This window comes from Lissotriton vulgaris, chromosome 3_1 (assembly GCF_964263255.1).
Source record: "Lissotriton vulgaris chromosome 3_1, aLisVul1.2, whole genome shotgun sequence".
In the NCBI taxonomy this organism is placed as follows: Eukaryota; Metazoa; Chordata; class Amphibia; order Caudata; family Salamandridae; genus Lissotriton; species Lissotriton vulgaris.
Window position 1 is genome coordinate 1343937616 of NC_141689.1, and position 25145 is coordinate 1343962760.

Below are 25145 nucleotides of genomic sequence, written 5' to 3' on the forward strand. Positions count from 1 at the left end.
TATGTATCTAACCTGTAGAAGTACTTGAGTGGAAGACCTTTTGGCAGGGCAGTGCTGTTTTTACGCAAAGCGATGACAGCTACCATTATCTGCCCATTTACTCGCGTGCTAGAACGAGTGATTGCAGCAACAGCAGCAGTTTGCACTGTCCTCTTGGTGGCTTAATCAGCCAATAAATTTGCCTAAACGTGCGTGCCAACATGTTGATAACTCAGCGTATGAATCACGTGAGCCTGGAAGGCGTGGCTTGGACGCCGATCGGGATGGCGGCGTGAGCTTGCAGCTCCGTGCAGGGTCCCGCTATTTCTCCTGAAAACCGCACCTGGGGCAACCCCTGGTCGGCGCAACTAGCCTACGAAGAGTTGGGGAACCACTGGTGAGCGGCGGAGAGCACTTTGGGGTCTGCTGGCCCCGCGGAGACCTAGTAAGACGACGACCGAGGTGTTAACCAGGGTGTGAAGAAAATGGCGACGGCACGGGTCGATGGTCTCTGAAACCGAAACTGAGTGGAATTGGCATCGGCTGACGGGGTGGCCCGCCTATGCGAGACCGGAGTTGTAAGAACTGTTGGTGCGGACCTGAGGAGCGGGGATCTTGGTGACCGACGCTGGATCGGGGTACTGGGGGCGAGCACTCGTCTCTGCTTCTTCTCCCCCCTCCCCCTCCCCCCGGATCTGGCGACAGTGGGGTGGACGGCGCTGGACCTTCTGATCCTTATAGTTGCGGACACTGCGGAGGCACTCTGTCGCGATCATTGCTGATGCGCACGTCCCCCTGGGCAGAGGTTATCGGGCTTTGGTGAGGTACGGGCATGCCCGTGTAGAGGCGACGGGGACACCTAAGATGGCGGCTGCGGGTGGAGCGACCAGCACGGAGCAGGGCCGGGAGGACTCGGCCGCACTATCCCAGGTTGGCGAGGCCTCCCCGCCGATGATGGACCAAGAGCAGAGACTGAACCGGCGCCTGGATGCTATTCTGGATGCCATCACCTCGACCAAGGAGGCATTGCAGCAGGACATTGCGCAGGTCGCTACGGGGCTGGGGCTCCTAAGAGCGGATCATGCCAAGTTGGCGGATAAGGTAAAGGACCATGAGCAGCTATTATTGGACCTGAAACCGGCGGTGGTGACCGCGGAACATAAGATAACGGACATCCTGACCCGGCTGGACATGCTGTAGCGACGTGCGGAGGATGCCGAAAGCCGCAACAGACGGAATAACGTGCGGGTCGTAGGCCTGCCGGAACGAATTGAAGGGGAGGATGCGGTGGCCTACATGGAGGAATGGTTCCGGACTGTGGTGGCACCGGAGGGACTCACTTCCTTCTTTACATTGGAGCGAGTGCACAGGGTGCCGGCTCGCCCACCAGCACTTGGTCGCCCCCCCAGGCCGATGGTGGTGAAGCTCCTTCATTATAAGGACCGGGACCTCCTCATCCAGAAAGCTCGGGCCCAAATGAGGTGGAAAACAGCAGAGTCACGATCTTCCCGGACTACACTCAGGCGGTCCAGAAGAATAGGGCATCCTTTCTGGCGGTGAAAAAGGAGCTGAGGGAGGAGGGCATCCAATACTCCCTGCTCTTCCCGGCCAAGCTGCGGATCATCCTGGATGGGACCACGCACTTTTTTCAAACTCCGGATGAAGCATGGATGTGGTTGGAATCTTACCGAGCTGGCACGGACAGGAATAGCAAAAGTAGGCGAGAGAAGCCTAAACCGCCTCAGGTCCAGAAGTCTCAAAGGATACGCTCCCGCACTAGGCTTCAGCGAGAGAAACGGGAGGCCCAAATGGCTACAGACAAAAGAGAGGCGCTGGCGGCGACGGCGGCCATCACGAGATCACAGCCGGAGAGTGAATTGGCGGCGACGGACTCTGGCGATGACGGTGGCAGGACTGGAGAGGAACTTTCGGAGGCGGAGAGCTTGAAGGGGCCGGTGGTTACCCGCCAGACGTCTGATGAGATTTTTCATGGCTGATTCTTCTATGGGACTTGAGACACTGTTTCTGGTAGGGTGGTATCCTGTTGGCTCTAGATGGGTCGCCAGGTAGGGTGCCGCATCGGCATTGCGGGATGGAAGGCGCGGGGCGCGGGCTCCGCTTGCCGGGGTCGGCGATAACTCACCCCCCCAGGGCCCTTAAGGCCTTCCGTGGTGGCGACCACAGGTTAGTCGGATGTGTGTTTGGTTTAAAGTTTGGATCGGGGCTGACACCGGGTTTGTGGGCTCCGTCCTGGGGAGTGGGGTTTGGGGAGTTTTTTCTACAGTTTGTTTCGGGGGGGGCAACTGCTATGGTGTGGGTATTAACTGGCTATACTTGAACTGGATCGCTCTATGCTGGTATGGGGACGTTACCTAACTTGAAATGCCTAACGTGGAATGTCCGAGGACTGCGAACTATGGTCAAACGCCACAAAGTGCATGCTTATTTGGTGAGGCGGGGGGTTCAGGTTGCCATGTTGCAGGAGACTCATTTGACGAAACAGGAATGCACCGCACTACAGAAGAGATGGCGGGGTCAGGTCTTTGGCACCACTTACTCCGCGTTTGCTAGAGGGGTACTGATATGGGTGAGAGCAGGGATACCGTTTCAGGTGCTGAATCAATTGGTGGATCCCGAGGGCAGATATGTGGCGGTAGAGGGGAGGTTGTATGGTCGGGATGTGGTTCTCAGCTGTGTATATGCTCCGAATGTTGATCAGGCCCGCTTCTTTGATGGTTTATCCGGCTCCTTGGCTTCTTTCCTAGCGGGTCCTGTGATACTGGGAGGGGACTTCAATTCGATCACAGATGTGGCCTTAGACAGATCTCACCCACCCCTCGTTGATTCCCCTGTACGTAAGTTAGCCATGCACAGGAAGGATTGGCAAGAAAGATGGGGACTGTTGGATGTGTGGCGGGTACAACACAGGGATGGCAGGGACTACTCCTTTTTCTCAGCACTCCACGCTCTACATGTTAGAATTGACTCGGTGCTGTGCAGCGGGTCCCTAGCCCCATTGGTCTCCCATACGGAGTATCTGGCCAGAACCATCTCGGATCATAATCCTCTGCTGGTGCATGTCCAATGGCAGCGGACGCGTTCCGCGATTCCAACATGGCGGCTCCGGCCCGACACCCTGGAGGACTCGGTGTTCAGTGACGCAGTCCAACGGGGCATAGATCAGTATTTTAGTGAGAATGAGGGTACAGCTACGTGTAGGTCCACTGAATGGGACGCGATGAAAGTGGTGGTGAGAGGAGTGTGCTTGGGTAGGTTATCGAATGCTAGATTGTCGGTGTTGAATACGCTTGCCAGTGCGGAGGAGAAACTGAGGGATCTGGAGCGGCGTAGGCCGGACCAACCGGATTTGCAGGCCCGGTTACTGGAGGCTAAGGAGGTGGTGGCCACCGAAACGGAACGGTTACGGAGCTATGAATACAGACAATACGCCATTAGAGCGCATGCTGAAAGGGATAAGGTGGGCACGCTTCTGGCTAGGCTCGCTAATCCTGAACTCAGAGGCTGCCCGGTCTTGAGCATCAAAAATGAACTAGGGGAGATGGTATATTCCCAAACGGCGGTGCTGAAGTGCTTTCGGGCCTACTATGCGGAGTTGTACGAGAGTCAGTTGGGAGTGGAGGCGTGCGAAATCGCGGCATATCTGGAGTCAATGCAGCTTCCGGTACTTGACAATGACGATGCAAAAGACTTAGGTGGTCCCATAACGCTGGCCGAGATCAGGGCGGCCATTAAGCATATGGCGAGGAATAAAACACCCGGGGTGGATGGCCTACTGATAGAATTCTACCAGAAGTACGTTGATAGCTTAGCACCCAGACTACTGGTGGTGTATACGGAGGCTTACAGGTTGGGGGGTCTGCCCGGATCAATGAGGGAAGCACTGATAGTGCCGTTGCTGAAACCCGGCAGGGAAGCGACTGATGTGAGGTCTTACAGGCCACTGTCCATGCTGACGGTGGACTACAAGATATTAAGCCGGATCTTGGCCACCAGGTTGGCCCCACATATGACCGGCCTGGTACACAGGGACCAGGAAGGGTTTATCCCCACGAGGAGCACGGCGTTAAATATTCATCGCCTGGTTGGGATACTGGATGGTGCAGTGGATACGGACGATACCCAGGCGGTGTTATCTGTAGACATTGAGAAAGCTTTTGATAGTTTGGAATGGGTCTATCTGGATGAAGTACTAGTGAGGTTCGGCATTGGTGAAGGGTTTCGCAGATGGACGAAGGTGCTGTATTCCTCGGCAACGGCGCGAGTACGTCTGGGCAACCTGGTGTCTGCGGCTTATTCAGTTGGTAGGGGGACGAGACAGGGGTGCTCCCTGTCCCCTCTTCTGTTTGCACTGGCGATGGAACCCCTGGCGGTGCGTGCCAGGTCGGGAGACATGTATGTAGGGATTGCAAGAGGAGGGCAGCTGCACTACATATCACTGTATGCGGACGATCTGCTACTGTACATGGAGGACACGGACCGGGCTCTGGAAGGGGCGAAGGAAATGCTGTCTGAGTTTGGCCGGTTGTCGGGCCTCAGGGTTAACTGGGCGAAGACCTGTGTCTTTCCGCTTAGAGCGGACGCGCCCTGCCCCGCCCATGATGTAGGGGTGGTCTGGGAACCAGCTTGCTTTACTTATCTGGGAGTCCGTATCTACCACGAGGTCGCGGACTTGTTAGAGGGCAATGTTGGATGGTGTGTACGGGCGCTGAGAGGTTGTATGTCTTTCTGGGCATCCCTCCCCCTGACGGTGTTAGGTAGGATTGCTCTGCTGAAGATGGTGGTGCTTCCACGGCTCTTGTACTATTTTCGAACGCTGCCCATTTGGATTCCTCAGAGGATCTTTAGGGACCTGCGGACGATGATTATTGACTTCCTTTGGGGGCACGGCCGCCGTAGAGTGGCACTGAACACGCTGCTTCGCCCCAAGCTTGAGGGGGGGATGGCCGTCCCTGACTTTGAGTTGTATTATTTGGCCGCGCAACTTCAGGTTCTTACACAGCATGTGGCTAGGGTGTTCAGAGGGCCGGAGCACGACCGAGAGCAGGGGATACAACGCCATGTCCTAGCCTATATTATTATGCAGCAGAAACTGAAGTTGCGAGGCCTCACCATGGAGGAGCGGACGCTCAGGCTATGCTGGCAGAGGAGTCTGAGGAGGGCGAAGGCGACCCGACCGTATGCCCCGGAGATACCGATAGGCATGTTGACGGCGCTGCCGCATGGGGGTGACTGGTCCCCATTGTTGGAGTGGGAGGAGCTGGGACTGCAAGTGGTAGGGGACCTGTATATTGATGGGACCTTGGTGCCCTTCAGGGCGCTACAGGAACAGTTTGGGCTGCCGGAGGGGAGCTTCCTCTTGCATGCGGCCGTGGTGGCGGCCATTCAAAAGCATTGGAGAGGGGGGCTCATCGAACCGGAAACGACTATGGCTTGCCAGTATGTAGTGATGGCCGCCGGCACCTTTAAAGCGGTGACCTGCCTTCATAATAGGATGTTGCATGAGGGGCTGGAACCGCTCCTGGGTCTGAAAGCGAAATGGGAGGTGAGCATAGGCAGGCCCATTCCGGACACGGTGTGGGGACATATCCTTAAGCGTACGTGGAAGGGCACGAGGAATGCGCGCTTCCAGCAGGTGCATTTTTTTGTGCTACATAGGGCCTACTTGACCCCAGAGAAGATCAAATGGTACTTCCAGGTACAGGAGGCACGGTGTCCGAGGTGCTGGGCGTTGGAGGCGGATATGGATCACCTGTTCTGGGGTTGCCCGAAACTAGAGGCTTATTGGGCGGAAGTAGGGGAACTCCTCAATGCAGTGACCGACAGGGAGGTGGAGTTTGATATGGCGGCGTGCTTGTTGCTCTGGTTCCCACACACAAAGAACACTAATGTGACAAGTAAATTTATCGACCTAGGGCTGATACTGGCGCAGAGAGAGATCACCTGGCACTGGAAGTCCAGGGAGGGGCCGTCTGTGAGGAGGTGGACGAATGACGTGCTGAGGTGGTCTGAATGCGAGAGTGTGCTCCGTATGAGGCAGGCTATCAAGCTTGACAACGAAAAGAGCCTGGAATCAGCGCGTGCATGGGAATTGATAGTACAGGCTCTGCGTGACTCCTTGGTGGACGATGAGGGCTGAATGGATAGGGCATGAGGACACTGCGAGGCTTACGAGTACGGAGGTATGTGCGGATCTGTAGCGGGACCCATACAAGAGTCAGGAACATGGCACACACCATTAGCGGTTGCTGGGGGGGAGGGATCAGGGGTTGTTCTAGGGCTGTTGAGGGGTGGGTTGGGCGCCGGGATCCAGATCGGGAACGGGGGCACATCCGGGCCAGTGACAGTCTAATGGGTCTGTGGAGCGTGGGTAGATAGCGGAGCAGGGGCAGGGCGTATGGAACGGACACGATAAGGCCTCACAGGGACTGGGGGACGGGATTGCGGTGTCGCCACGGAACCGGGATGTTAGACTATGCTGGACGGTGTTGGGGATGGTTAGGGGTTGGGGGGGTAAAATGCAGATACATAAAGAGATTTCGACCATTGTCCCTCAGGGACGCTCACCGTGATGTCTTGCTAACAACTGGAACATTGTGCCACCCGGCCTCCGGGATGCGGGCTGAATGGCTGTGTATAACCTAAGCTTCTCCGATTCATGCGGGGGGACACCATGAGTGTACTGGTTGAGCTATTGTATGCAATGGTTTCTAATTCTGCAATAAAAACAAATTTAAAAATAAAATGAATCACGTGAGCCTGTGGCATGCCTTTTTTAGCTCTGCTACTTGTTCCCAAATCAGCTTGTGCTTTCTTGTGCAACTTTTTGAATCTTTACATCCAATCTGGCCCCAGTAGTGAAGATATTTATTGTAAGACTGGACACAAACAAATGAATCACACACAATTAGTGTGGGGAATTATCAATCCGTGTTCTTTAGTGTCATAATCAGGGCTTTTAGTTCTGCTAGATGTGCCATGCAATCCCTTAGAGACTGGGTCTGCGTATTACTAGTGCGGAACTTACTGTCCAGCATACATCCCTTTACAATAGCACAAACTGTGCTATATTGCTGTTTACTTCCTACGGCTGGCATAGCTGAACCGTCAATGTAAATTATATATTCGAGGATATTCTTGTTTGTACTGCAAGAATGCTTGTCAATGTAGAATCAAAGTTGTAGTCCACATCTGTTGCAGTGCGAGAATTAGACTATTGTATCCACTGAGAGGGTATCAATATTGATAAAGTAGCCAGATGCTGTTCGATCTATCTGTGGTAGCTCATCAGGTTTTGTTGAACTGGCAGATAACTTGTTATGGGACATATTCACATGGTTGTTGGTATTAGGCCGAATTAAGATCTGCGTTTCATTCTTATTTTGTTGTTGCTCAGTTTCGACTGGTACAAGTTCCATTCCATTGTTTCCAACTCTGTTACATCATAGAGTAGAATCTTCTAATGTCTTTTTGTCTGAACTTCCTGTATGGTACTGTTAGAACTGGGATTTCTGGTTGGCTAAGGCTTGCGCCAAAGCCAGGCAGAAACCACCACTCTAGTCAGGGCAAGGGAGTAACCTGCCAAAGATAACCCCTGCTCACCCCCTTGGTAGCATGGCACGAGCAGTCAGGCTTATCCCGGAGGCAATGTGTAAAGCATCTGCGCAAGCACACAGCAACAACATCCCAGGCACACTACAAAAGGAACTCCACACAAGGTTATACAAAAATATCCTTTGTATTCTCAAAACACATCATCACACAATATACATTGTTTCAACTGGCACGGGCAATATTCACAAGGGATTATTTACACAGGACAGGGCCTGAAATTGGTACAAGTAAAAATAGATCATACACCTACACCAGTAGCCACTGGTAATCACTGTACTCCACCTCAACCTGTAACATAACTTTTCATTCTGCACAGTCACATCAGAGGCGAATTACATCTCGCGCCAACCTCACCTGCATAAACACATTATGCAATCTCCTCACTAGTCTAAACACATTAGACCCTACCACCTAAGTATAACTCACATGTAGGGGCGTAAATCTCACAGTGAAGTACAATCTCACTAACACAAACCTAAATAGGTAAAACAATCTTATAAGCCTAAACCATATCTAGAGGTATCAGACACAGGGTGCATAAAACATACTAAATGCATTACATTGCCTAGCACCACAATCACTTCAGGACAAAAATCACATTAAGGGCCTTGCCCCCTATCCATATACCAGTCCCCTGGCCAACTGGCCATCTCCAAGGGGGCTCAAATGCCCTGTGTCCAGAATTTCAAGGTGCGCTGCTCTTGACTTGGCAGTTCGGGCTGGACTGTTCCCATGAGGTACAGGGTCAAGGCTGATTTGCCTATAGCTATGTCTGAACTGGGGTGGTGTGGAGTGCAAAAAAAGATGGCTTTAGGCCCAGATCTCTGTACTGGGGTGAATGTATGACATTGTTCTGCATTCTGTCCATCAATTGTTGTTTTTGAGCGCGCTGCTCTTGACTGCCATGGGGCCCCGGGACCCCCGGGCCCCTCCAAAGCCAATCGTGCCATGTTGGGGTGTCCCACTGTGCAACCGGGGCTGCCCCGACTCTGTGCCTCATGGGCACTACATTCCTCCCGGGTCGCTGCCCCCACGGAGCCCTACTCGCCGGCTCTGTCATTGTGGAGGCTCCTCTTTGCCTGGTCTTGCACTGGTGCAGCTTCCCTCAGGCTGCGCGAGGAACTTCTCTCCACACGGTCCTGCTCCCAGGGGCCGGGTCTCTTCACAGGTGGCGGGCGGGCTCTTACACTCACGATAGCCTCGCGGGGAATGAGCGGCATCTATTCACCCGGGCCCCCTCCTGGGACCCGGAACTTACTACCGGCAGGCGATGAGGCGGGCAGGGCTCCTGTCCTCCTCAGGACACAGATCAGCTTCCCCTCTTGCCACGACGTCACTTCGGCTTCCGTCCGGCAGCCCGCCCACAAGCACGCGGCAGCGGCAATCTGGGCACCAAATGAGTGGTAGGCTCCCTCTGTAATAAAAATAAACTGCGGGGTGGGCACCCGCTTTGGAGCTCATCAAAACGGAATGGGCACCCGTAATATAAATAAATAAAGAAGCGGGGTGGCACCCGCGATTTCGGCATGGGGGAATCCTCATGAGAGGGGTTCCCTCTCCAGAGACTGCAGCGCCGTGTTGCGCGGCCACGCTCCTCTTTAGCTGGGAAAATCACCAGCATAAATAAAGCGATCCTCCTGGCAAATAAAGCGCTTTGCTGTAGGGGAAATAACGCCCTCCCTGACGCTTACAGCAAAAAGGCCCTTAGCTGAACCATCAGTGTAAATTATGTATTAATACTGATCTAGAGGCAGTATTTCATTTGGGAGAGGATATTTTTGCTTGTACTGTACTGCAAGAATGATTGTGTTTTAATGTAGAATCAAATTTGTAGTCTACATCTGTTGCAGTGAGAGAATTAGCCCATTGTATCCATCATGGATGCAGTGCCTTAGCGTGAGGAATGCTTGCTTTAGTAACAGCCACTAAAATTGGTACTGGATTTACGACTATTATTCCTTTCCCCTGAGCCAATGCTCTTTCTCTCAGAATTTTGTCAGTGAATGCAAAACGCTTTTCAATGTTTGTGTACAAATGTGCTTTGTATGCAATGGGTACAGTTTCCCCTTCATTGAAGGTTAGGTAAGTGTTTCTGGATTGACCAGCTACTACACGGATCATCAAGTTAGTAGTATTTACACATGTATGTAAATGTTTGGCAGCTATAATATCTGCTTGTAGGGAATGTAGTATTTCTCTGTGTTCCTGTGTCCAATATGGGACTGAAAAAATCAGGTCTAATTAAATTGTAGAAAGGTTTTACTTTTTTTGCGTAATCCAAAATGTATGGTCTGCCAAAATTTAGGAATCCTAAAATGTATTGTACGTTTTTCAGCATTTTTGGAGGTTGGATCAGCGAGTACCTTTCAAAACAATTAGCTGCTAGGCTTTACCCTTCACTTGAGACCTCATATCCTAAGAATAGGACATTGAGGTGGGCAAATTTTTATTTAAATTTGTAGCCCTAAGAGGAGAACCCCAAAATGATGTTGTTCACCCCGGTCAAATGAACCAATAATTCATCGTCCGTCAGATAAATATCATCCACATAGGACAATGCCTCTTCATCACAATTATGAAGTAACGCTGAGATTCTTGCTAAAAACAACCCGGGGCTTTTCTTATACCCTTGGGGCATTATACGGATTTGACGTTGAGTGTCGGGGGCTAAAAATGCGGTCAGATATCTGCTCTCAAGCAAAGGATTCCATTTGAGATATCTAGTACTGTTTTGTATTTCTTTCGCACAATGTTATTCATTAATACCACACTGTGTGCTTTTGGTACTGCAAATGTTTTTGTGCATGTGTTTAAATGTCTGTAGTCTAAAACTAGACAGAATGAATTGTCGGGTTTCATTACGGGAAACAAAGGATGATTGATAGAAGAGGTGCCATTCTCTATTACACCTTGGTATTCAAGTTGATTTAAGATCTCCCTGACCAGTTTTTTTCATGTAATATTTTATTGGGTACTGTCTCTTTGAAGTTGGAGTATTTTTCACTAGGGTTACATGGTGAGGGGACTCAGCTTCCCACCCTACATGATTGCGGTATAATGTAGCAGCTAGTGCTACAGCCCACTCCTGCACGTATGAATGTTTTAAAGATTCTGGAACAAGGTAGGAGAAAGCGGGTAAAATGACTGTTTCTCCGTTTCGGCAGTTCATAACAAATTTGGGTGGCCAATCTTTCTCAGCCAAAAGGATATTGTATCCAAAAGTCAGGTTCTCCCAAAAGAGACCCTTTACCTTCCTGGGTATGCCCCCCTCTATATGGAGTGCTATTTAATAGAACTGATGTGGGACACTTACCCTAGTACAAGGTGTTTCCACTGTGATATGCTCATTCAACACCGCTGTCACCAGAAAATCCACCAGGTTCTGCCAAACTATTGTTACTTCTGCTGCACTGTCTAGCATCGTCAGAGCCCATTCCCCGTTCAGAAGTTGAGTCCTCAGCAGCCTGGGCATTTCTCATTTTAAGGCCAGCTACTCTCTTCTTTTTAAATTGAGGTTTATATTTTGGTTTATCTTCTTTTTTGATAATAGTAGGCTGAAGTGCGATGTGTTTTTCTTGGCTTTACTAGCTCTTTTGATCTGTGTTCTGACCTTCCTTCCCTCTCTAAGTTTTTGATGAACCCTGAATTGAACTAGAGGAACGTGTATCAGTATCCTGATACCTGCCAGGTTTTTTTATGTTATCATGGTTAAGGTTATACCTCCTGTCCGAGGGCTCCTGTTGAGGAGTTCCACCCCGTGATTATGATCTATCTTCTCTATTGTTATGTTGTTTATTATCCCATTTCTTTTTAGAAGAATCAGGTGCTTGCTTGGAGTTATCCTTTGCAGGACTACCCATTACTTGTGGTTTCGCAGGACTAGCTCCCAAATTGTCTCTACCCAATGAAGCATAGGTATGTTCAATAATTCTCGCTCCTGTTGTGCGGGAGTGCATTACCTCAGGTGTTGGTGTATAGCCACCGCTGCTGCCTCCCCTTTTATGTTTTTTCTTGTGGGCTTCTGTGTGAAAACACAGCCTCTAGCTGTGCTATTTACTATGCTATTGAGAAAGGCATTTGCTCACGTTTAGCGGGCATTCTTCCCAAAATTGCGTTCAGTGTTTGTGGGGTGATTTTAGTTGTGGTCCCTTGTAATTGACCTGCTCGAGTAACCCTTGTAGGTTAAAGCGTGAGTGTTCTCATGATGAATGGTGTCAGATTTCTGTCAAGTTTTATTATTTCTTTGTGACGTGGATGCAAGTCTGAAATTGGCAATGTGTCAATTTCTGGATGTGGTATGTAAGCAGCTAGGTCTGGCCAAGTCGCTCTGTCTCTGCTCTGTGTGGGAGGGTGCCTTTGAACCAATTCATATGCTCTTGGCATGTGAGTAGAACTTCTTTGTTCTTGTATGGACAATACTCTTTTGGTATTTCATCTGGAGTATAAGAATGAAATGTATTTGCACGTGCCTCTTCAGGTGGGAACTTAAATACCTCTGTCCTGAATGACTCATGTGTCTCAATCACAAATGTTCCGGTCCCTCCTAAAGCTGAGACCAAAATGTTCTATTTTGCAACAAATGCATTGTTACAATTTTCTGTAATGTTTGTTGCACCTTCCTGCTCTGCTTCCTCCCTATTATTACTAGCATTGTCATCAGCTGCAGTGTTTTCTGTCTGAGACATTAGGGGTGGAAGTTTATAAAAGAGATACAGTTATGCATAATGTAGGGATCTATAATCCTGTAAACAACAAAGGTACCAGAGGGTCTCAAGAAGTGTGTCCACAGGAGAAGAACAGCCAAACCATCCCCGACCTCTACTGAGATGCGTCACAGAGGGCTCTCAACAGGATGAGGAAAATACCCATCAGTCACCAAACGGATCCGCCCTTCATCATTTGGGATTTTATCCGTACCACCCGTCTGAAAAGATCGGTGCCACATTCAGAGGTCAACCCAGTGGTAAGGGGGTTCCTCAACAAATACCGGCAATGTTAGTGTGGTATGCCTCTCGATGTTATGAGTGGCCAAGGACGTGACTGGGGTGTGCAGTGTTGGGACATATGTGAAAGTGAAGATACCAAAAATGGGGGTGCATTAAAATTGGTTCAGAAAGAGCACAAAACAAACTTTATTCCCTGTGTGCCTAACTTACCAATGTTAAAAAGGGTTACCTAGGGCTGTCTGATTATGTGGACTGCCTAGGATGGGTGTGGTCGACTAGTTTCTGCAAGTCAGGGACTACTGCGTCCTTGCATTCATCAGGACCAAGAATAGTAATACAACTACTGCACCATGTGGAAATGAGTGAAGTGAAAAATAACACCTAGACAACAAACAGCAAGTGCATATGGTCACCTGTTTGCTCCGGGTGCCTCTTACAATCTGCGCTGATCACTAAGAGAAGAGAAGAAAGTTAGGGATAGCGATCACTCTCCTGTGGGCTATGCAAAAAGTCTATTTAATATAAATTTAGACAAACCATCACACTCAGGGTATTGATGTACATATACTCAAAAGTGAGTATGGTCAGTTATTATTACATTTGGAAGGAGAACTCATGAGCCAAATGGTTTTTATGCTTACCTAGATTTGTAAGGTAGGCTGGCCTCACCCCACCTGGCAGCGGCTCAGGGGAAGATGAAGCACCGCTCTAGAAAACATGTCAATCACATGTTGCACACAGTGAGCACAAACAGAACAAAACACACCTCCTAAAAACACAACACGAGTCAATGGTCTAAAATTGTTACACTTATTCTCTTGTGCAGTGGCGGAGCGACAACCACTCCATCAGAACTATGAGACTGTCAGTTTAAAAATGCACAGCGTCGATACGATGTGTCAGCAAAGGCATGTTACAAAGCGGGATGTCACAAAACCTGATGCCGATAATGCATTGGGTCGGTACATTCAAAAGCACAAACCCCTTGAATAGCGCTCCTAAATCTCCGTGCTAAGCAGAGTGTCATTAAGTAAAAGATCGCGCAGCGCCGAGGACGGGGTCCTTCCTACCTCTCCGTCGGTACTCCTAGACCGGCGTCCTGGCCGTCTGGGGAGGTACCGGGAGGTAGGAGCGTGGCTGGTTATAAGCCTCGTTCTCATTGGACGCGTTACCACGTGGGACGCGTCAGCATTGTACATCATTGGTTCTGGGCGGAACACGCCCACTTCGTGATTGGTTGAACCGCCGGCTCTTGACAATACTCATTGGTGGACCGGCCAAATGCGTCGTCAAGGAGACGCTGATCATAACAAACGCGGAGCTTAACGTGAGAGAGGAGTCATGGGGGTAAACCACTTCACGGGAGGCTGGACAATCTTTAAAAGAAGGACCACTATGTGTAGAGTATTCCATACACGTAGACGAACCAGAGCTATTCACCTCGTAGGCAAAATGCATGTTTATATTCTTCTGATATCGCCCTCACCTGGTTATACCCTATAATGAGTAGTGGGTATAGGGGAGCTACTCGAATCATGTAGGGAGTCTTCTGGCAATATTCACAAGCAAACACAGGCCACCAATGAGGGCAAAAAAGCCCGTCTCCAATAGTGTAGTAACCCTTACCGGCATGTAGAGTATAAATGTAGAGACAGACGTCTACTTTTAAATATGCATAATTCTCGAGTCTAAGATTAAGACGACTATAGCTCCCAAGGTCTTCAGTAAGAACCTTGATGACTCTAACAAAAGCAATAGAGACTTCAGAGAGCATACTTTATCTGTAAAAATGGACAAATTCAGGAAAGACCTGGATAAGTTTAAATTCGAAAGAATATATCCCTATTCTAGTGACACATATACCCCCCCAGAGTTTGGTAACACTGGCCGTAGAAAGGGATCATCTTATAGCACATCCAGTTCAGGTGCCAATTCTTCAGGTAGTGATACCGACAGCGACAATTTTAACACACGAGGTCGAGGTCAAGGAAAAAGAAACTTTAGAAACAACTGGAGAGGTACCCAGCAACCACAATGGTGGCCACCCAACCCTTGGCACTTCGGCGGCATGCAGCCTTTCTTTCCCCCGCAACAACCGGGTCCATTTCAACAACCCATGGGACAAAATATGACCAACTTCCCTGGCACCTTCCCAACAAACAACTTTAATGGGCAGCCTTTTTTAGGGTTTGGCCGAGGCAGATCACGGGGCAAAAGAAGAGGGAACACACAGCCCCAGGTTCATTTCAGCCCCCCAACAACGTCCACAGAAGGCAGGACGCTGAGGAGCAACTCGTCCAAGAGCAAGGAGGCCGGACAGAGCAGTGCAGCTCCAATATAGTCATGAACCTGAGCAGACACACCCTCACTCCAATAGAGGAGGAAGCCCTGAACAAAGGACTGGGCTTTGTGCCTACTCATCGTAATGATGAATTTGAAACTCGTCTGGAAGTAGCCAGATTCTTGAGGAAGATCAGACTCCATTTCTTTTTCGCCAGTAAAGAGGCCTCTACACAGGATGAGGAAGATGTCAATACCGGACTGAGATGCAAATCCACCTTTACTCCACCTACTCATCTTATGCCTCCCCAGGTCCTAGCCTATGAACAAGCATTGGAGAAAGAGATGGATGACCTCTTCAGTATCCAACACAGAACATTCCAGAATATGCCTAAATCACATCATTTGGCATTAAAATCTCTTACTGATAACAAAGATTTAACAATAAAGCCAGCCGACAAGGGCGGTTCTATTGTGATCCTGGATACTGAGGTTTATCGAGCTGAGTGCCTCAGACAACTCAGCATGAGACACTCCTACTCCCCAGTGGACCATGACCCCACGGAGGAATTGAAACGGACTATAAAAACAATGGTTGAAGAAGCATCTTCTGAGGGATGGATCACACCTGCGGAGGCCACATATCTCGTAACAGAACACCCCAAGATGCCGTATTTCTATACCTTACCAAAGGTTCACAAAGAACAACGACCACCCCCAGGACGCCCGATTATCTCGGGTATAGGATCAGTTCTGGAACCCCTCTCCACCTTTGTGGATCACTTTCTACGACCGATGGTGCAGGAGATGCCCACCTATCTCAAGGATACCACCGATTTGCTAAGACTACTACCCAGCATCGAATTTGATACAGACAGTGACCTCTTAGTCTCATTTGATGTAGAGGCACTCTACACCTCCATCCCCCAGGATGAGACATTGGACGTTGTGCACCAACTTTTGGAGTCCAGGGAACTTAACAGCATCACCCCCGTCCAATTCATCATGGCCTGTGCCACTCTGGCCATGAAGCAAAACTTTTTTCAATTCGAAGAACAAGTATACCTCCAAACGTCTGGGACCAGCATGGGGAGCGTTTACGCCCCCAGCTTGGCTAATCTATATGTACACTCGTTCGAAGAAAGCCATGTGTTAAACAGTGTAAATCCATTCATCGAGAACCTCAAGATATGGAAGAGGTATATCGACGACGTGTTTGTAGTGTGGAGAGGGTCGAGGGACAGTTGCTTGGAATTCCTGGGTTGGTTAAACACCAGAAACAACCATCTGAAATTCACCATTGAAATAGGTCGACAAGAGTTAGCCTTCCTTGACCTATTGATTACGGCTGGTCCCGAGGGCCTACAGTCCGAGCTGTACAGGAAGCCCACAGCAAGAAATTCATTACTGTTATTTGACAGCAACCATCCGAGAGCACTGAAGGAGAGTTTACCCTTCAGCCAATTCTTGCGGGTGCAAAGGAACTGCTCGACGAGAACAGCCTTCAAGAAACACTCCGAGGATTTGAGTAAACAACTGGTGGCACGAAAATACCCTCCTAGACTGGTCCACAGGTCCATGAAAAGGGCAATGAATAACAATCGTGAAGCCCTGCTTGAACCGAGATCTCCTAAACCTGACTTAGATCGTCTGACGTTTGTTCAGACCTTTGGTAATCTTTCCAATAGCATTCAAAAGAGCATCAAGAAACACTGGCCTATACTAAATTCTGGACACCTGACTCTTCCCCGCCCTTTGGTTTCTTTCAAGAGGGGCCCTAACCTTAGGGACAAATTAGTGCACACTAGGCCTCGTGAGGATCCACCAAGAGCGGTTGGATCACTGTGGAATCTCCCTCCTGTCCAGGGACATCATCCCTGTGGTAATTGCCAGGTCTGTGTACAAACAACAAAGTCTTTGGAGATCGACATTGGCACTGGTAGACCATGGAAGCAATTAAAATTTACCAACTGTAATAGCGACCATGTAATCTACCTCATCACCTGCCCCTGTAGCCTCAAGTACGTAGGCATGACCACACGAAAGGTCCGCATACGGATATCTGAGCACAAGAGTACAATCAGGTGTGCCAGACAAGCCACCAGACTAACTGCCCACTTCCTAGAGGCAAAACATCCAGCCTCTGATTTCCGATGGACTGTTCTGGAACAACCTTTCATCCCGAAACATACAGCAGATGTGACTAAATATCTGCTGTTGAAAGAGCAGAGATGGGTGCTCAAATTGAATACACACAGGGAAGGGCTGAACGATGAGATCCCTTGGTCTACTTTTTGAACCGACAACTGAGAATAGCAGGGTCTCTTATCCTACTGTTTATCCAATCTTATGTTATACACTTATCCTGCTGGAGGTTGAGAGGGCTGGGCCAGTAATTACCTACCTTACTGTATATCCATCCTTATGTTATAGACTTATCTCGTTGTTGACATTGTTATGTTAGTCTAGAGGGTTGTGCCATTAAATACCCACCCTTGTACATCTAACTCATAACACCACCATGGCAACATCCCTTGTTTATGCATATTTAAAAGTAGACGTCTGTCTCTACATTTATACTCTACATGCCGGTAAGGGTTACTACACTATTGGAGACGGGCTTTTTTGCCCTCATTGGTGGCCTGTGTTTGCTTGTGAATATTGCCAGAAGACTCCCTACATGATTCGAGTAGCTCCCCTATACCCACTACTCATTATAGGGTATAACCAGGTGAGGGCGATATCAGAAGAATATAAACATGCATTTTGCCTACGAGGCGAATAGCTCTGGTTCGTCTACGTGTATGGACTACTCTACACATAGTGGTCCTTCTTTTAAAGATTGTCCAGCCTCCCGTGAAGTGGTTTACCCCCATGACTCCTCTCTCACGTTAAGCTCCGCGTTTGTTATGATCAGCGTCTCCTTGACGACGCATTTGGCCGGTCCACCAATGAGTATTGTCAAGAGCCGGCGGTTCAACCAATCACGAAGTGGGCGTGTTCCGCCCAGAACCAATGATGTACAATGCTGACGCGTCCCACGTGGTAACGCGTCCAATGAGAACGAGGCTTATAACCAGCCACGCTCCTACCTCCCGGTACCTCCCCAGACGGCCAGGACGCCGGTCTAGGAGTACCGACGGAGAGGTAGGAAGGACCCCGTCCTCGGCGCTGCGCGATCTTTTACTTAATGACACTCTGCTTAGCACGGAGATTTAGGAGCGCTATTCAAGGGGTTTGTGCTTTTGAATGTACCGACCCAATGCATTATCGGCATCAGGTTTTGTGACATCCCGCTTTGTAACATGCCTTTGCTGACATCGTATCGACGCTGTGCATTTTTAAACTGACAGTCTCATAGTTCTGATGGAGTGGTTGTCGCTCCGCCACTGCACAAGAGAATAAGTGTAACAATTTTAGACCATTGACTCGTGTTGTGTTTTTAGGAGGTGTGTTTTGTTCTGTTTGTGCTCACTGTGTGCAACATGTGATTGACATGTTTTCTAGAGCGGTGCTTCATCTTCCCCTGAGCCGCTGCCAGGTGGGGTGAGGCCAGCCTACCTTACAAATCTAGGTAAGCATAAAAACCATTTGGCTCATGAGTTCTCCTTCCAAATGTAATAATAACTGACCATACTCATTTTTGAGTATATGTACATCAATACCCTGAGTGTGATGGTTTGTCTAAATTTATATTAAATAGACTTTTTGCATAGCCCACAGGAGAGTGATCGCTATCCCTAACTTTCTTCTCTTCTCTTAGTGATCAGCGCAGATTGTAAGAGGCACCCGGAGCAAACAGGTGACCATATGCACTTGCTGTTTGTTGTCTAGGTGTTATTTTTCACTTCACTCATTTCCACATGGTGCAGTAGTTGTATTACTATTCTTGGTCCTGATGAATGCAAGGACGCAGTAGTCCCTGACTTGCAGAAACTAGTCGACCACACCCATCCTAGGCAGTCCACATAGTCAGACAGCCCTAGGTAACCCTTTTTAACATTGGTAAGTTAGGCACACAGGGAATAAAGTTTGTTTTGTGCTCTTTCTGAACCAATTTTAATGCACCCCCATTTTTGGTATCTTCACTTTCACATATGTCCCAACACTGCACACCCCAGTCACGTCCTTGGCCACTCATAACATCGAGAGGCATACCACACTAACATTGCCGGTATTTGTTGAGGAACCCCCTTACCACTGGGTTGACCTCTGAATGTGGCACCGATCTTTTCAGACGGGTGGTACGGATAAAATCCCAAATGATGAAGGGCGGATCCGTTTGGTGACTGATGGGTATTTTCCTCATCCTGTTGAGAGCCCTCTGTGACGCATCTCAGTAGAGGTCGGGGATGGTTTGGCTGTTCTTCTCCTGTGGACACACTTCTTGAGACCCTCTGGTACCTTTGTTGTTTACATGTTTCTATAGGGGAGAGTATCCAGAGCATGGTCTTAAAACTTCCCCTTGGTCCCCCCCTACCATAGTTTTTTGTTGGGATCTATAATCCTTCAAGTTTGAATAAACCTACAGCCACTACATAGGGTATACCTACTCAGCTGCGGCAGATTTACCCTTCCCACTCCAGATGTTTCCGGGTCAATGCGAATAGGGGTCTCTGAGAAAGCACGACTGAACTACTCAGATGTGACAGTTAAATAAGAACCAAACCAACGTTGGCGGCACCATGTCGTGTAGTTCCTAAAAATCTATATAGGATCTGCACATTTAGACTACATAAACTAAGGGATTGGTGTCCAGACTGATTCCAGACACCCAGAGGAATATGGTGCCCTCTTACCAAGGAGTCAATAGTTTCTCGCAACTATCAAACAGGACAAACCTGACCCCTCGGGGATCATGGAAACAGTACAGTACTTTTCGTTCAGTCACTCATGCTCACTTGCTCTCAGATAGATAGAGAATAAACAATGGGGACATTTTCAATAAGTATTTATTGAACCAGCGTCGTTCTAGTATAAAATGTATTTGCTGCAACAACCATTAAACAGAAACAGATGTATACGGTTATAAGCACCAGTAGAGTAAATAGAAGGTAAAATTATACTATTGTGCTGAAAAGTGAATATATATGCATGCATATAGATACAAGACAGTAATAATGCGTACTCCTACAATGCAAACCCTAATCAGATGTACCTAAGTATACCTAGCATGTATGTAGGTGTATAGCCAAGACTCCCCCTTGGAAAAGAGCTAACCCCATTACCTGATGTGAGAGAATGAAGAACCCCATCTTGGTCTCGAATTTGGGCACCCCGAAAGGGATGTCAGACCACTGCGTGCTGGAGTGTCTGCGTGCAGGGACCTCAGCATCTCGTGTCAGCATGGAAGTCTTTCTCCTCTTGTTTGCCCAGCGAAGATGTGGTGCTTATATGCTTGAAAGGTACCCTCAGGGGTTCTACCTAAATGTGTCATAGTACTGTGGGCATGTCTGTCAAGAATGACGATAGTGATGACCCCTATTCGGAATTGCTATGCAGAAGATGGTACCTGCTGTGATACAGAGAATCCTCATGCATACTAAATGAAGCTAGTTTTCGGGGAAAACCATGCAACATTTTTGCAGCACATAACTAAATAAAAGGTCAGCTCCAGACCCTTTATGTAGAACAATGGTGGGACAAATGTAGGTAAAAAGCCGCACAACTATCTAGGCCTATATTGCGGCACATTGGAGTTTATAACACTTTGAGGACCAGTTAGCTCCCAACATTGGCTCACATGCTGGAATCATTGCCTCAGTGATTATCAGTTTTGGGAGTGTTGAGGTGCAAAGTGAGAAGAGAAGTTTATATCTAGAATCTCAACATAAAGAGCTAGAGAACCACCCAGTACAACCGTGAGTATGAGAATGGATTCCTACATTCCTAAATTGCTGTTACCCGTTTAGCATTTAGAGAGACCCAGGTATCAGGCAGACACACTAACACAAACTCTAATCTGTCAGCACCAAAACCAGTCTACTCTTGAGCAGATCAGTACCGCCTACATCAAGAGCAGTCATAGAAATGCACCACCCACTGGATTAATCCCAGCTTGTTTGCTTAACTTTCATTGCCACATGCAATTATTTAGTATGTTATTTGTAAAATGATCTTGAATATTGAATTTCTATACTGGTCAAAAGACTGATTGTAATGCAATGTTTCATTTGCTTTTTTCAGAATTACATTAGAGTCAGGTAACATGGTGTGTGTGGAGCCAGGCGCTAAGTGGCTGAAAACAATATTGGGGTATCTAGACAGGTAAGCGTATTTCCACCAGCATTTTTGTCAACAAAAAATGTGTTCTGTTGCAAAAGGTTTTTTTGGTGGCTGGATGAGGAGATGGGTGAACGGGATAGGATTTATGGGATAGTTCTTAGTGTAACTTCAAATAATTGATGTGGTTGCAGTTTCACAGTTCTGAGAATGATATGTACCATATGGAAGGAGATATTAAGCCCTAAAAAACTCTCTCCTTTGCTCCTTTCTTTGGCTACCTGTATTATCCATTGTGCTTTCCATGAGGTCATTTCTAAAACAAAATTCCAGTAACAGTAATCATGACCCCTAGAAACCCACTATGCAGACAGAGACAGCGAGTACATACCTTTCCCATGTTTTTTCCCGATCTTACTGAAGTTTTTGCCTGCCACTTAATGGAAAATTTGGAATCTTTTCTTTCATACATAAGACCTGGCTATTCTCTTGGTATATTAGTCTATACATTTCTTTAATACTTGGTGCCATGCCCACATCTTAAATTGACTAGGCATCCCTTAATAAATTGACAAGGCTTGTGTTGATCGTTTAGGGTGCTCCACGTATAGCTATGTACCTTGGGGTTGTTGCTGTTAGAATTATGTAATTTGCTTTAAGTGACATTAATTGTGTAGAATGTGTATCAAATGAAAGTCTACAGTGGTAATGTGTGGAAGCTGGACTGACATCGATATAAACGTTTCTTGGGGACTATATGTTGTTTGTTCCTGCAGTGGCCATGGGTAAAAGTGCTCCAACTATCTGTGTGAATCCATTCACAATTTGTAACATCGTATTGCGAATTTCGAGAGTCACTTTGCAGTATTTGCACCTATTGATGATTCGAAGAATCGTTGCCTTGCTGTGCAATTTTATATGAATGATAAAGATCATAAAATCGTTTATCAGGCTTTTGTACACTAGAAATCAAATTTACGCCAGTGACAATTAGTGAAGATACGTTTACACAGTCTTTTATCTTAGTACCTTTGCCAAATAATATTCTTTGCAGTCACCTTTGTAAATACCCAGTTCGATATTACTAATTGTAGATGAAACCAAGAGTAAAAAACACAATCATACATGGCGTATATAGTTAGATCATGACTGTTATGCCTAACAGACCTTCTACAATAGCTACATGATACCTGATACTTTCGCAATATCTCTACTTCCTTGAGGAATATTTAAGTTGCACACTTTCTCTTGAAGCTTCTCTGGCCAGGAGGTTTCACTTAATCCAAAGCATCTTCAAATTTTTGAAGTATAGAATTTTTTTTTATTTGATATAATTTCTTTAAAAAGTGAAAGAATGGGTGAACAAATCCAGCTACGGTCTTGAACTTTTCCCCAAAACTGTTTACCATTATATATTGGTCAGCAGATACCTCCTCGTCCTATCTCACTTGTGTTAATTAAATGGTAATCCCCTGAAAGTTAAATAGGCTCATCATCTTTTAAATCTGTGTTATTGCTGAGGACACTGTGGGCACTGTGCCAAAGGAGTAATCAGGACGCCTTAACCAGCGAGAGCCTACCTCGCAAACGCTGCTCCCCGTGGACCCCGGACCCTGGTGCCTGCTGGTGTAAGCCCCCCGCAACCGTCATCTTAAAGCGGCCGCCGAGCGGAGGGGGCTCAGGACTACGTTTCCCGCCCTGCCTTGCGGCGGGAGACGTCGCGGAAAGCGCGCCAGGCGGCGTATAAAGAGAGCGTCACCCCAGTGGAGTGGGTGACGCTGTGCCATTGCTGAGGACACTGTGGACACTGTGCCAAAGGAGTAATCAGGACGCCTTAACCAGCGAGAGCCTACCTTGCAAACGCTGCTCCCCGTGGACCCCGGACCCTGGTGCCTGCTGGTGTAAGCCCCCCCCGCCGCCGCAACCGTCATCTTAAAGCGGCCGCCGAGCGGAGGTGTGGAAAATTAATACGGTTTGGTGAACATTATCTGCGCCATCTTCCCTTTGCCCCGATGCCACACTCTTTGTCGCACACCCCCTCCACTTTAGCTGCTTTGATCAGAACCACCCTCTGCACACCTCTGACCCCCAGCACGGCTCTTCACCCTCACAAGCACCCCCACGCACTGATCACCCCCCGCTCTCACATGCCTTGCGCGTAAGCGGCAGCCATTTTGAGCACCATGGCCTCCCTGCCCTTGCTGATAGCCAGCACGTCTCTCTCTCTCTCCTAACCTCGCAGGCATCCCTCGCACGCTGACAACCCCCCTCCCGCTCCTATATGCCTCAGGTCATAAACCCCCCCTTCAGCGCAGCTCTACCTCGGAATCCCATCCTGTTCCCAGCACGACACCTCCCTTCATCCCTTTCATGGTCCCAAGTCCTTTGATACAAACCCCTTTTCCTGTGTGCCCGTTTGTCTCCCTTGTTCCCAGGCCGCCACCTGGCCCTGCGGATACTGTTTATCACACCCCTGTACCGTAGGAAGCTTCCCCCTATCAAAGGACCCTCGAGTCGATCGAACACCCTTCACCCCATGAGATCCGATCAACTCCACACATTCCGTGAATCGGCGGAATGTCCAGCTGCGCGATAATCATCACCTGTTGTGACCAGGGTGGGGATTTCAACTGTAAACGTGTGGGAACGGGCTTGAAGTGGGGATTCCTAGGATGCCTTTCCGAACATCAAAGTATTGACAAATATGTGTTTCATGTAATAAAGCAATAAACCTGTGTATAAGAGGCCAGGCCTCAGAGATACGGTTAGAGCACCTCGTGACGATACTTGCTGTCCGAATTGATGTGTTCTCCTCCGGAGAGAATAAACCCTTGTTTCCTGCCTTTCAGTGTCCAGCGCCTGCTTCTTCATTGATTAATATTTTGTGGGTAATAGAGGCGACACCGCCGGGCAACATAAAAGGGTCTTTGGTCACTGGTTGTCTACGTACCCTTTTACAATTGGCGTCCCAAGCGTGGGGCCCATCAGCGACTCGTGGATTCAGTGGGAGAGGTCCTGACGACAGAGTGAACGACTGCAACGATCGGGAGGTACCCTGTCCGATAGACCCTCGTCTGACAGCCGATCATCCGAACTTCACTGGTTCCGAACAGACCTCTCTCGAGTGATCTACGGTCCTGACTGGGAACCATCAGGAGTGCCGCGAGGATTACGAAGAAAAGAGGACGATCGGGCGCTGGATTCGGAAGACAAGAAACTGTCCATGCGGTCCGGGTAAGGTCGTGTAGACACGACGAATTAAGAAATTGTTTGATTGATTGAAAAAAATACTAGTATTACTCTTTGTTAATTTATTTGGAGATTCGCTGTCGGCAAACGGAGAAACAACCGGCTCTCCCCTTGCAAACAGTGAAGGATAGGTAACGCACCCGTCGTACCTATCTTTCTCCCCCACTGATCAATTGCCCCTCCCCATTGATTAACTGTTACGGATCGTTTTTCTGGAGATTCTCTGTCTGCAAACAGGAAAGAATAGGTTCCCTCTTTGCAGATAGTGAAAGGGTAGGTGACGCAGACCTTTTTGCGGGCCTACTTATTCTCCCCATTGACCATTTTTTTGATTGATATTGGTTCTTGAGGTATTCACTGCCTGCAAACAACGTAGAATAGAAATATTCTGTCTAGTCTTTGCACACAGTGATAAGATAGGTAGTGCTGACTATTGTCCCCATTGTGACCCGTCATGCCTGTCTTCTCCCCACTGATTGATAGCTGGTTCGGCCCGGACCGTTTATTAGAGGTGGACCATCTAGCTCCGCTGGAAGGCACCCCTAATAAAGAAATGTTCACAAAGTATGGATTAATTACCATAGCCTATAGCAAGCTATGGCACAAGTATACCAAAGCAAATCAGAACAGTGGCCACTGGTAGGATCCTTCGATCTTGACAAAATAGAAACGTTAGAAATAGCCCTTCGTAGTAGCAAGACCACGCCTATTATGCTCGACAGTCTCGGTATGTGGCGCAAAGAAGCAACGCAGCGAAAGGAAAGAGACGAAGTCAGAGTAGGTAAAGAAACGCGACAGGCGACCTTCCAAGCGTCTGGTAGGCCAAAGGAAGGGGCA

At 48.3% G+C, this 25145-nt stretch overlaps 1 protein-coding gene across 1 annotated transcript in view; it reads left to right on the forward strand.

The window, feature by feature from the left end:
* LOC147727858 (interleukin-8-like) overlaps positions 1-25145 on the forward strand; it is a 161864-nt gene that overhangs the window by 100781 nt on the left and 35938 nt on the right. The window contains exon 3 of the mRNA XM_086963190.1: positions 21024-21104. Within this exon, the coding sequence (XP_086819316.1) occupies positions 21024-21104 (81 nt within the window). The remainder of the gene's footprint in view (positions 1-21023; positions 21105-25145) is intronic.